A 14,019-nucleotide genomic window follows, 5' to 3' on the forward strand; every position below is an offset into this window, starting at 1 on the left:
AATATGTGACCAGAAAGTTACTGTACTTTTCTCAGCATTAATTGTGTTGCTGGTAGAATGCATAAACCTGTTCCATTCATGAACAGCTGGAATTCTGGAGGTGGCTGCATTGAGCGGAGCCACTTACCACAGAGCAACAGGATATCTTGCACAGAGGATGTGGATGTACCTGCGGAATGAGATTGGTCATGTTTAAATCAGGAACAGTAATCTACTGTAATGCCTTGTCTACCTTGTGTTGTAATATCTGAGGTTCCACATCACCCAGGTACTTACTTCTTTTACAGAAGGAGCCAGTTTAAAGTTGTGAGCAAAGAGTTATTCTTATGGGGCAGCCGCAACTGTGTAAGTCCAGTTTGTAAAATGAAGAAACCGCCCAGCAGTTGCCTAATGCAGTAACTTTTATTGTGTATACTACCGGTTCCGGAACACTTACGAGCCCACCATCTGGAGTAAAAAATAAAATCACATAACCTCAGTCCATTGTTGTCAGGGAACCAAAGGTTTCGTGCCAACTGGACAAACGGGACATAAATGTCACAAAGAAAATGTTCCGCTGTGTTGCGCGACCGGGAACACAAACAGGAAGCAACCGTTGTGCGGTTTGTTCATTTTACAAAATTAAATCTTTGGGCCTCTTCAGATGCTGAGAGAGCTGCAGCTGGGATGATGCATTTGATATGCTCAAGCTGTGGAAAGTATTCCCGCAGTTGATAGTGGAGACAATGATATCGACATCGTCGAATACACACTGAGAGCATGTTTCACCTGGGGTTGGCTCCTCAGTGCGGTAGACAGTCGACAGCTTCAACTGTTGAGCTTTTTACCAAACAGCTGAAAATAACTCAAATATATAAACAAACGGCATTGGATGACGATAGCAGATTATTATATGTCTTCTGCGTCCCCACCCCCTCTCCTTCCTGCGGTGTGCACAGTTTGTGTCAGCGCGGTCTGTGTGGCGCTGCCTTGTTTACGTTTCGCGAACGACTGTAGTGCTTCGTACTCTTCGCGTTTATCATAGCATTTCTCCAGTTATATTGTCGGTTTTCGAGTAGAATCGCTTCCGTGCAGTGTAGCGTCGCCGGACTGTGTGAGTTTTCTTCGTCACATGTTCGCGACGGTAGCGCTACATATTTCTGAGTAAAATGGCAGATCCCACTGATGCGGGTCAAATTATGCAGTCGGCACTAGAAATCTGCCATCAGCACGCACCGACAGATGTTGCGTTGCTACCGATGTCCGACAACCATGGTGAGATCCAGGAGGGCGAATTAACACTTCCTGATACACAGCTTCTCCAACACCACCACCAACAACAGGAGTTACAACATCAACCCGAACAACACGTTCTGCACCACCGTCATCAGTAACTACAGTTTCACCGGCAACAACTGGCTCTACAGCAGCAATTTCAATTATTGCAGCTACAGCAATAGCAACTTCAGCAATATCACCACCACCAACAACAAGTGCATCAGTTTAGTCAGCAAGTTAGCCATCCTAGCGACCCTTCCAGCCTCACGCTTGAAACCAATGCTCCTGCAAGTCAACAACACGAAAGTGGTCCCACTAGTAAACGGCTGTGTGTCGACTCACCTCCTGTGCTATGAGTGCGTTAAAGGTTCGGATCCCACTTGTACTAATGCTACATTGCAGACAAACTCAGAACGTTCTCAGAGTCAACTGCTGACTTCCACTGCTGCGGTCGTACGGCCAAGTGTCAACAATCGGCACAGTCAATCAGATGCCAGGCCCCTACGTTGTCTTTGTGGACAGTTTAGATAAGCACGCTGGCAAATTCCACCCTATGTCGATAGACGAGTCATTATTTTCCTGTAACTCCCATCTCAGGTGTTACGTTGTTGACATTAGTTCGTCAGACAGAAACGGCGTCAAGATAGAACTGAAAACTGCGGTAGCTCCCAACGCTTTGACAGAAGTCCCTGTTTTCAAATCTCGTAAGTTTGATGTCTATTTTACCAACTTTCTGCTTCATACGTATGGCATTTTTCTTGATGTTGACATCAGCTTGACAGACAAGGAGATCACTGACACAATGGAGAGCATATATCCTGTCGCAAGTATCAAATGATACTCTAAGAAACGTCATTCACACCCTGAAAAAACGATGTCGATTCCAGTATGTCTGGTGATGTTTCGCTCCCAGGCTTTGCCCTCACATAATGCTGTCCTGGGGACGTGTTGTCTAGTGAAACCGTACGTCGTTCCAGTTACTCAGTGTCGAAGTTCCTGGCATTTTCATAGTCGGGCAAGCCAATGTAGAAGTCATACTCGTTGCAGCAAGTGTGCTGGGCCACACCCAGCGGATCCACGTACGGCGCCGTTTCCGACGTGTTTAAATTGCTGTGGTCAGCACCCAGTGACAGAACGTTGGCAGCCCGCAGCTCTCACATCCGCTGCTCTCTGCCGGCCTCCTAGTCTCCAGAATCCTCTGGATTTGCCGCCCCTACCTCCAAGGCATTCCACGCAACCAGGAGTCGCCTTCTGAGATACTTCTACGCGACCAACTCTACCGCCAGTGTCGCCCCAGTCAGGCTCTCTCCCTCAGGGTGCCACGTATCGTCAACATGATATGCAGTCGGCAGACAGATCGGGTGCCATCTCTGACACTAGAAGTCCATCGAAATAGCGTGCTCCTAGGCCAGTCTGGCGACAGGGATTCTCATATATTCGTCACGAATATTCTCTCATCTCCCCCAAGCCCCACTGGGTGTGGACCACCACACAGGCTGCAACGATTATGACGTCTACATTGGCTTGCCCGATGATGAAAACGCCATCAATTTCAATACTAAACAACTGGAGCGACGTATGGTTGCACTGGACAACGTGTCCCCAGAACAACAGCATGTGGTACGCACTAGTTCGGCAGTTGGCACCTCCATTCATTATTCGTGTGTATTTTAAAACACACAAGACTGTGGTGCAGTGCATATACGAGGGGCGTTTGAAAAGTCCATGAAAAAGTAAAAACTACTACGTGTTTGGGGTAAAACTTTTTTATTTTTCGACATAGTCTCCTTTTTGACATACTGTTCGTCCAACGTTGTTCTAATTTGTTGATCCCTTCCGAATAATAGGAATTGTCCAAGTATGCAAAATAGCTGTTAGTTGCTGGAATTACCTCCTCGTTTGAATAAAATCTTTGTCCCACCAGCCATTTTTTCAAATTGAGGAACAAATAGTAGTCCGAGGGAGTCAAGTCTCGAGAATAGAAGAGATGTGAAACGAGCTGGAATCCTATTTCCATTAATTTTGCACCACAACTGCTGAGGTGTGTGCTGGTATATTGTCATGATGGAAAAGGATGTTTTTGCGGTCCAATCGCCGGCGTTTTTCTTGCAGCACGGGTTTCAAACGGTACAATAACGATGAATAATATTCACCTGTAATAGTTTTACCCTTTTCCAGATATTCGATGAGGATTATCCATTGCGAATCCCAAAAGACAGTCACCATAACCTTACGGCCGAAGGAGTGGCCTTCGCCTTTTTTGGTGCAGATTCTCCCTTGGTAACCCATTGTTTAGATTGTTGTTTGGTCTCAGGGGTATAGTAATGTATGCACAGTGACGGAACGACGCTCGAAGTCCTGCGGATTCTTCCTGAACAGCTGCAAACCATCCTTGCGACACTTCACACTACTCCGTTTTTGGCCAAGCGTAGGCAATCGCGGAACCCATCTTGCGGATAGCTTTCTCATGTCCAAATGTTTATGCAAAATATTATGTACCCGTTCATTCGAGATGCCCACAGGACTAGCAATCTCACGCACCTTAACTCTTCTGTCATCCATTATCATATCATGGATTTTATCAATGATTTCTGGAGTCGTAACCCCCACAGGGCGTCCAGAACGTTCAGCATCACTTGTGCTCGTATGGCCACTCCGAAAATTTTGAAACCACTTATAAACTGTTCTAATTGAAGGTGCAGAGTGACCGTAATGTTTATCAGGCTTCTCTTTAGTCTCCTGAGGCGTTTTGACTTTGATACAGTAATGTTTAATCGCCACACGAAATTCTTTTTCGTCCATTTTTTGACAATCATTCGACTTCCTTGATTCACATGAATGCCAAACACAAAGAAAAAGACCAATATGGCTGATACATGGTGTGCCTTCTTTTCAAAGAAGTTACTAACTAAACATGACATACGCGCCAGTGCTGCCATCTCTCGGTCTTTGCACGGACTTTTCAAACGCCCCCCGTAATGATAGGTTTGGTGATGGGATCCTTGGCATTCTTGACGAGTTCTGTCTTATCCTGCTCAATGATGGACCCCGTGGATTACTTCTATTGTCTGGACAGAGACCCTCAGGACGTTGTTTTGTCTCTGAGTTTTGGGCCACTTTCTCAGTTTTGTATATGGCCTACCCTTCCCTTCCCTTCCCTACCCTATGGAGTCTAACCTCTATGCTATTCTTATATCGACTCTTAAACGTCTCTTCAAGTTTCACTTAGAATGCTGGTTGGAACATGAGAAATTGCTCTCACGGACGCAAAACGACTTCGGTAATGGCAGAAGTACGTATGACAATATTACCTCGCTTGTGATGGATACTGAAAACACATAACTTACAATTGGGTATTTAACGGCATTATTTGTTTACTTTTCGAGGGCGCACGACAATGTCTTGATAACTGAACTTATCGACACTTTGCAACTGCTGTCTCTTCTGCTGTTACGGATTATATACGTGCAGTTTGCCTGGTTGCCGTATCGTATCCGCGACCAGGACAACATGTTGCATGGACTCCACCAGGCGTCTCGTGGCCTCGCCCAGGGCGCGATACTGAGTCCCTTAGTATATGCCCTGTATGTTACCCACCTAGAGACTTTGTTCAGCCCCACCATCGAAGTTCTTCAGTATGCGGACGACGTCTGTATATTCGCTCGTCGTGCTTTTGGGTGACACACCTATGGCTTACCGACGCATGTAAAAAGTTGGTCGCACGGGAGTTCAAAAATGGGCTGATTTGCCATCTGACAACTCAGTTTTTGATATACTCACGAGGAAACTGCGTATTAACGTCTCATCCGAACTTCATCTTGGCCCATATACATTTCCTGTTCGAGCACATGCTAAGTTCCTTGGCATCTACTTCGACAGCTAACTCAAGTGGACACGACATGTTGTGTGCCTCATCAGCAAGGTAACACGTGAATATCTTGCGTATGCTTGCCCGCATATGGTAGGGAGCGGAACCGATTATGCTCTTGACACTATATAAGGTTTTGATCCGTTCTGTGTTAGATTATGGTAGCATTGTCTATGGCTCTGCAACGCAAGTTCGATGTCATCCATTACAGAGTGATTCATTCCGTCCTAGGAGCCATGAAATCAACGCCCACCAACGCCCTGCTAGTGGAAGCATGCGCCATGTCTGTAAGATGACAGATGTGTGATATTTTCTTCCTCAGTCTATCTTCGATATCTGATTGTGCCTCTCTTAAGGCAGTTGTTCGATTCTGCTCTAAACCTGAGGCTGGTGTGGTATACGCCTTTTTTAGCCCTTTTAGTAGCACCTGCCAAATGTTTGCGCTTCTACTTCAATCTTCTATGTACAAAGCGGAGCTACTGGCCGTCAGGGAAGTATTCATTACGGTACCCGGACATTCACGTTCATCCTGATACTTACGAACTCCCAAAGTGTTCTGCAGGAATTGCAACATCCCACGTTTGAGAAACAGATCAACAGGTATGTTCTGGACGTCTTTGCGGCCATAAGAGACGCGTAGACCTTGGGTATTGCCTTTCAGTTACTCTGCGTTAAAGGGCATCATGGCATTCTTCATAATTAAACTGTTGACCCCCTTGCCAAGAGTAGTATTACAGAAGACCAGTTACGCCAAACGCAGATCCCTTATACGGATCTCACATCGACGATACGGAAGGCTGCTTATCATGCATGGAACTGTGAATGACATGTCTCTCAGCACTCTAAGGACGGCCACATGGCGGCCATAAAACCGAACATCTCTTCTCGACCATGGTTCGCCTCATTCGCATGAGGCTGGGACAAGCGTGTTGTTCCGCACACCTATACTGGTTGAGGATTATCACGTCTGGACAGTGCGATAAGGACACAACGACAGTAGCGTATCTTATCATCATTTTGGCTTGTTCCAAGTACATGACTGCACTGTCAGACTTGTATAAGAAACTGGTTGCGAGAGGTTACGCCCCTCTCCACCAATATCCCTGTTTTACTTCACCGTTTTGATAAGTATAACTTCCTCACAGACTATCTGGAAGCCAGCGGCATCCAAATTTAATTTAAGAGTTACCGTCGACTTAATTTTCACATGACATTAGCCTGGTTCTTAATCAAGTGCGTAGTTTTGCTTTTTAATTTGCGCACAGATCTGTATTTGTACATTAAATTTTCATTATTGCTCTCTTGTGCATTTTACGTCACTGTTCTGCTGGCGCAATTGTACATACCGTTGGTTGCATTGTGTTTGTCATTTTGAGTACGTCTGTCTGTATGCTACACATCTCACATTCTTATGACATTATTTGCAACTCTGTTCTTCAGCTATTGTTGTATGTGTAGTATAATGTACGGTGTTTGCCCTTTCATGTTTTGTCTGTTACTATAAGAGCATATGCATGCTTGTCATAATGTTTCTGTATGGTACTGTTTGTAATTCTGCTTCAATGTGATTGTCATCACTGCCGCTAGCTGTCTGGCGTTTGTCTAATTGCGCTGTTATTTTGCTTTAGTAGTGTGCTGTGTGTGTGTGAAATCTTATGGGACTTAACTGCTAAGGTCATCAGTCCCTAAGCTTACACACTACTTAACCTAAATTATTCTAAGGACAAACACACACACACACACACACACACACACACACACACACACACTCACACACACACACACACACACACCCATGCCCGAGGAAGGACTCGAACCTCCGCCGGGACCAAATAGTGAGCTGGTCATGTTTCTTGCCAAGTTACCAACTAGTTTGGTGTTAGCAACTGCGGAGGCTGCTCGGCAAGCTCGTTTCTAGAAAGGCGGTCTATTTCGTATATTTTCGTCGGTTCAAGTAGTAATTCAGGCTACGTTCCTTGGTCTATTGTAAGTTTTTTTTCTTCTTTTTAATAGTGGTATGGCCTCATACACTGCATCACACCATGTGGTAAAACGAGAATACGTGGGTGCTAGAATGGCGAATCCCTTTATAAAGAAAATTTTAATTCGCTGTAACACTCGAATTATTAGTTATGAGGACAGAGTCAACTGCAGCGTTAGAAGTATTCGAAATATTGTATATGGCTTCAAGCGCTCGCTGGAGAAAGGCAAGAACGAACGGTCTCAACAAACGCCTGTATTAGTCAGATTACCTTCCATTCGGAAAGTGGATGCACTCAGCGACTGTATGTGACTTATAATTTATAGAGTGCAGGAATCACTCATCCTTTTTAGATTTTATTATGCACATAAAGATTTCGGCTTGTAGCAATTCATTGTCAATGGGCTATTTTCTTTTATTCTCAATGGATGTATGTCCCTGTTGTTCGCGCATCAGTAACAGTTCTTTGAATACTACAACAACAAGGACTTAACATGCACTGAGAATTAAAAAAAAGAGCAGTGAGAATGGCTAACCACTAGCCGAAATCTGGATTTGCATAATAAAATCTAAGAAGGACGACTGATTGCTGCACTCTATAATTTATAAAACATCTGTATTGTAAATAGGCCTGATTGTGAAGATCAACTCTATCTTCCAATAATAGTCAAAAATGGTTCAAATGGCTCTGAGCACTATGGGACTTAACATCTTAGGTCATCAGTCCCCTAGAACTTAGAACTACTTAAACCTAACTAACCTAAGGACATCACACAACACCCAGCCATCACGAGGCAGAGAAAATCCCTGACCCCGCCGGGAATCGAACCCGGGAACCCGGGCGTGGGAAGCGAGAACGCTACCGCACGACCACGAGATGCGGGCAATAATAGTCATCCCGAATGTTTTCGTAGTACGATAGCCTTACGTGTTAAACACGGTTTCAGCTGATGACACCCCTAACCTTAGAAAAGCAACTAATAGTAACTATTATGCAGAATACTTATCTGCTATCAACGAAATTGCTATTAGAGTGTAGCTATGAAGCTTAACTATGTACTTTTCGGCGAGAGAGGACCCTGCAAATCACAGCCTTTACGAAACCTGAGCCGGCCGCTGTGGCCGAGCGGTTCTACGCGCTTCAATCCGGAGCCACGAGGCTGCTACGGTCGCAGGTTCGAATCCTGCCTCGGGCATAGATATGTGTGATGTCCTTAGGTTAGTTAGGTTTAAGTAGTTCTAAGTCTAGGGGACTGATGACCTCAGATGTTAAGTTCCATAGTACTTAGAGCCATTTGAACCATTTGAACTAAACCTGATTCTTGAAACTGGTGCTCCGCAGAGTTTGGTTAAGTTGGTCACTGAATCTAAAGTCACTGAGGTGGGTGTGTAGTTTCCAACTGTGCAATATTTCTCTACAATGCTGAACTGGGTACCCAGTTTAAACTAATAACCAGTAGATGTGAACTTAGACCAAATGTAGTGCTAGACTCTGAGATTACCATAATGAAAACAGCTGTTCTTTTGCAATATGTTGCTCCTTACACAACTTGAAAACGTGACTTCAACAAAGTCGATCGAGTTATCCGAAAGAATGACCTTGACAGTTCATGGGATATATTAACATATTGGGATCTGAACTGGCGTACATCATCAGTCTTGTCTTTGCCAAGCGCAGATAAATGAAGTAATTCCACAGGATTTCTGTTATCACGTAAAGTCTTCATCACTAAATTTAGTTTCGATGTGATCAATGAATAAGTGGTGATGTCAAGTATTAAGTTCAAAAGTATTAAGCCATACATATGAAACGAACTAAGTAATTACATGTTTTTTGCTGCCAAAAATCATCAAATTCTTCTTGCATGTACACTTGCACCTGCAATGGAGTTCAGAAGGAAATAGTAATGACGATGTTAATGCTCGAAATATCTGGCAACCTCGCATTCTGCAGTTACTTTTTTCGATTTAGGAAATTTGTTGGAATAGTGACGATTTCCAAATGGCTTCGAATCAGAGATATGATGGCAGGAAGCGTCTTTACATCCCGCTGGCAAGAGACGAACAAACCTTCCGTGTCAGAGGCTCGCCGGTTCGTAACAGATCAATGGCGAGCCGGTTTTTCTTCAGCACGTCTAATAGGTAAGCTCTTTTCAAGTCTAGTGTCAGAAATTAACACTAATCGGCTAGCAGTTAACAGCGCATACGAATTGGTTTTGGCGCTTAATTCAGTATCATACGCAATTATCATTGCGTTGTGGGATATGTGGAGGTGCTGAGTGTCAGTAAGCGAGGCAACGTGTGAATGACGATGCCGTCGAACAAGATTAAAACAGGGTCAGAAAACGAATGTATCGATAAAGAAAAAATCCACGTCGAAGGCATCATTTTGTCTGAACGCTCTTATTGTGTCATGCGTTTCCCGTTAAAACTCAATAACGACCTTGCTACAGTGGTATGGTGGACAGATAGTAGTTTGGCATGCGCCAGGTATAGTTTCTATCCCCTCTTTAAGAATCAATTTTTGACACAGACCTTCATCTGCGATAACGTCAAGCGAAAGACGTCGGGTTACTCCGTGGTTTGGAATGCACATTGAACGTGATGTCTCTCACTGGTGACTGTAGTAAAATCGGTTGAAGTTGCGCCACGAGAAAGGCGGAAGTCGCGGCAAACAGAAACTCTCTCACCATTACACTAGAAATTTTATTTTATATACCGAACCAATCGGCATATAATGTTACAGAGCACTTATTTCTTACTTTATGTGAATTAAGTTCTCTCTTGGGGTGGGGGGGGGATTGATCCTCTAGGAACGATACAGTTCCATGATTTCGTTGTTTTCCCCAATGTCCCAAACGCCTGTAGGACTCCAGGAAATGCACGTACGTAGGTTCGAATCCTTGTCCTGATCATTTCATTTCATGCACTAGGTGGTTAACAGGATTCCGAGAGCACTACAAAACTTTCGTCATTTGCTATTAAGTTCAGACTTTCGGAAACTGCGACATTTGACCTTCCCTTACGCCTTGCCACCCATGACGACCGGTGCCGTGAATTTCGCACTGCACATAGATCCACTTGCCATCATGAGATAGTGAAAGAAGTAGTGATAGCTCTTAGTGTTAAGGTTTACATAGATCGTTTTTCTGTGTCAATCGCTTGTTTTTTCTTTTAACTGGTTCGTTCATTAACCAGCTCGGGCAAAACCACTCGCTGCACGAACGACCGTTAACATGTGGTTGGAAAACCTTCATGAGAGCAAACATACTTTGAATCATTATAGAACTTTGGGAGTCCAGATATTCGTTCAAAATCTCTTATTCATAAAAACATTTAGTTTTGACTAAGGACTACTGAATCATGTAAGCCACTGAGTTTCGGGTATTAGTTATCTCGGATACTAACGAATGTGATAATATTTTTCATATGTCACTCACTGTAATAAAGTTGAGTTTACAAACGTTACGGAGAGTCTCCTCTGTAAGAAAGTGTTTCCAAACTTTGCAATACCGTGGTATTAATTTACGTGCAGACTGATTTTAGCAGAGAACACTAGTTTTAAGTTGTCATGTGTTATAATCATCTCGTATAGCCGAAGGACTGTATTGCAAGGCAGCTACGTGATGTGGGCTGCGAGGAAATAAGGTGGAACCCAATTCAGGTCATTCAGGTGCTTTTGAGCATGATAGTACTTTTGACTTCGGCTTATTTGCTACTCATACGTACAGGAGAAGTGATTAGTAAACAGTGGCCATTATATGACACCTACAACAACATAGGGGAATTTGAGAAAATCGCCGACAGAAATGTTTTGGTGTTGAAATTTTCTCACTTTGCAGATACAGTAGTATAACATCAGAAAATGGTGTTAACAGTACACACAAGCCATTCATTTTGAGTGCGAACACAGAGAAAGTCTTGGAAATAGAGTTGCTTTGAGTGTCCCTTCAAAGTCACAGTTGTACTAAGCTTGCTACAGACTGCCTTGCTACAACGAGCAAGACGAATACTAGCACATGTTTTATTCGAACTGATTTATAGTGAACTTAGCGATCAGAGCGAAGGTTCAACAAAGCAGATCTCTATGTTTTTAGTTTCCAGTAGTGTATTGCGCTCTGCCTGCTGAGTTTGCTAGAACTCCTCTCGAATAATTCATATGCGATTATTCGCACTACTCATCACAGAAAAGCAGTGTTATAAAAGAGACTGTTTGTGGAAGAACCAAGACTAAAGTCCAGGTTCACATTTTCCACGAATTTTCTGAATTCCGCCGATTTCTGCCGCAAGACGGAGTCCGATGTCCTCTCTCGCCTTTACACAGCCGAGCTGGCGTTTCGCATCTAACGACCACATTATCGACGAAATGCATTCCTTTAAGGCGTTACATCTTGAAAGCCAGTTTTTGGTAGACAAATACCGTTCTGAAACAGCACATTTAGTGGTATTCAAAATGATGTTCATTAATTATATCGAAGTTGTACTATGTAACTTACGGCAAATCTTTCGTAGGCCGTCTTTCACTTTGAAACTCTTATTGGTGAATAAAATTTGGCTGTTAACTACTCTCTTTTACTTATATTTTGCGTATTAGAAACTGCGTGCATCCACTGACGTTGAGAGATTTGTGTCGCAGACCGACGCAACGTAGAGAGGGCTTCGTTACAGAACTTAGTATGCGCGAATTTAGACAGATTTCTAACTGAAATCCAGGCAAACGTATCTTAATGTTTTTCTGTCTGTATCTGTGAGATCATCCACTTCATTGTGGAAAATTTTATATTAAAAATGCTACAACGGAATTAAGGAGATTACTGTTATCTCAACGTAACATACCTGAAGCAATGGTAGTTTATCAAAATAATCTTGTAGTAGACCTGTAAATTTAATACAACACGAAGTAGTTTCAGATTTGCTAATAGGTTAATATTTTGACTGATATTTTCAAAATATTGTTTCTACATTTCACTAAAATGTTATCCTATTTACAAATGCAAAAGAAAAGAAAATGGTGTGTTATAGAATGATTTGCCCATGACTGCAGAAATTGATCGATGAAGTGTTTGTGGTTTTTACAAAATAATTCGAAGGGCAAAGGTCGTAATGCCAAGTGGTATGACATATTAATAAAAAAATAACCATGATTACTGGTCAAGACGGAAGGGGGAGGGGGGAGGGGATGGCTGCTGGGCGGAAGTCAGCAGAAACACTCTAGTCCACTCTTCATCTCAAGAATTTTAAAAGTAAAAGAGCAGTGTCAAGAATTTTAAAAATGAAACAGCAGTTGACCAAGTATTCAAATACAGAAAACAGATTAGTTTGAGAGATTTAAAATGCGGATTGCCAATTTTATGATGAGAGGGATCTACAGCAGAAGTGTGGCAGTTAAGCCACAGAAAAAGCCATGTTCGATTTTATAGGTTTTTATAGTCATGTGTGGAGGTGGTGTAGGTTCTGTGAATTGTGAAACATGATGTAAATTTTATGTGATGAAACGTATGACCGAAGAAAAGCATGTTTTTGCTGCGAAACGTTTTCTGGAACCGTTAGAAAGGAGAGAACTGGAAAGGAAGAGATTGTATTATCTAAGGAGGAGGACGTAGAGGATTCAGTTGAATTTGAGACGATGGGTACCGTCAAGGCAGCAGAGAGATACCGCCAAAATGAGAGGGTGAACAATTATGCAACTATAAGGTCGAGGCGCTATAATGATTGGGCGTGGGAGATTACCTGGATTTAAGGTTTAACTTTAAGATTTATCTCGTAGCTTTTATTTTTTGAATGTTTATTTTAGTAATGTTATTTTTGTTATAGAAGCGTGAGATAGGTGGGCACCAACCCCTCGCCCCATTTTATTGGGTAAATATGGGTTTTTCACTTTTTTACGACGTCGTGGTGGTTGGTGTTAGTTACAAAGGAAATGTACGGTAGCCAGAGGTATTTGTTTTGGATTGGGGATGGGAGGGGGAGGAGAGTTGAGGTGACAAAGTATTAAGTGACTAATCAACAGAGAGTAGAAATATGCAGAAAGAAGGCCTTAATGGATGAAGTCCGTAGGGAGTAATAGATCAGTCCGAAAACTGGACTTAGCATTCAGTAAATGTTGGCTTTAACGACTTCCGAGCCGAAATCCTGCGATGTTACCAGGCATATATACTAAATGCTGTGGTAAGTCACGCGAACTGATCTTGCAGCGAAAGGAAAATAGCGCCATTCCGTGCAGGTTTTTAAATTTATTCTTATTCGTTAATGCCAGACTTAAGTTTTTTGCTGTTAAGCAGATTGCTTCCCTCGATTTTTTGTTGAAGGTAACAAACCGCCGCTCTTGCCTTGGAGGAAGGGCGAGCCCAACAACTATGACGACGAGGACTGCGGTGTGATCCATCCCGATGGCGGGCTTCTGGACGACAGAGCCTGCTGGATGTCTCGGCCCTTCGTGTGCGAGCGCCGCTTGCAGAAGCCGATACCGTCCGGGTACACGTGGAGCAGGCAGGCCCAAAAGTTCTACAAGATCCTCAGTCAGGAGAAAACGTTCCTGGAAGCGAGGAGAGTCTGCGAACAAGACGGCGGCGCCCTGCTGTCGATCGATACGAACATCGAGGCGCTTTATGTGTTACGGTTGTTCCCCGCCACTCGGTTCGACCCCTGGGTGGACCTCAACGACGACGCGGCCGAAGGCCTTTTCGTGGACAGCAGAGGTACGTTCCCACAAGAGCCTTGTCTTAGCCGCCAGTCGCATCAGGAATTTCAGCTCAGGGTATTTAACAGAGCCTTGAAAGCGTTCTTGTCAGAACTGATTGACGGGGAGAATTTAGTGGTATAGAAAGGGGTACTTATCACCGGTAGGAATTTGACAAGGAATTGCCTAACCACTCTGCACAGGCAGCACCAAATAACGTTTGGGCAAAGTTTG

General features: G+C 43.5%; 1 protein-coding gene across 1 annotated transcript in view; it reads left to right on the forward strand.

Annotated features, from left to right (window-relative positions):
• The window catches only part of LOC124613270 (macrophage mannose receptor 1-like), an 83,109-nt gene that overhangs the window by 38,824 nt on the left and 30,266 nt on the right, over positions 1 to 14,019 (forward strand). The window contains exon 4 of the mRNA XM_047141963.1: positions 13,415 to 13,804. Coding sequence (XP_046997919.1) covers positions 13,415 to 13,804 — 390 coding nt within the window. The remainder of the gene's footprint in view (positions 1 to 13,414; positions 13,805 to 14,019) is intronic.

This window comes from Schistocerca americana, chromosome 4 (assembly GCF_021461395.2).
Source record: "Schistocerca americana isolate TAMUIC-IGC-003095 chromosome 4, iqSchAmer2.1, whole genome shotgun sequence".
Classification (NCBI taxonomy): domain Eukaryota; kingdom Metazoa; phylum Arthropoda; class Insecta; order Orthoptera; family Acrididae; genus Schistocerca; species Schistocerca americana.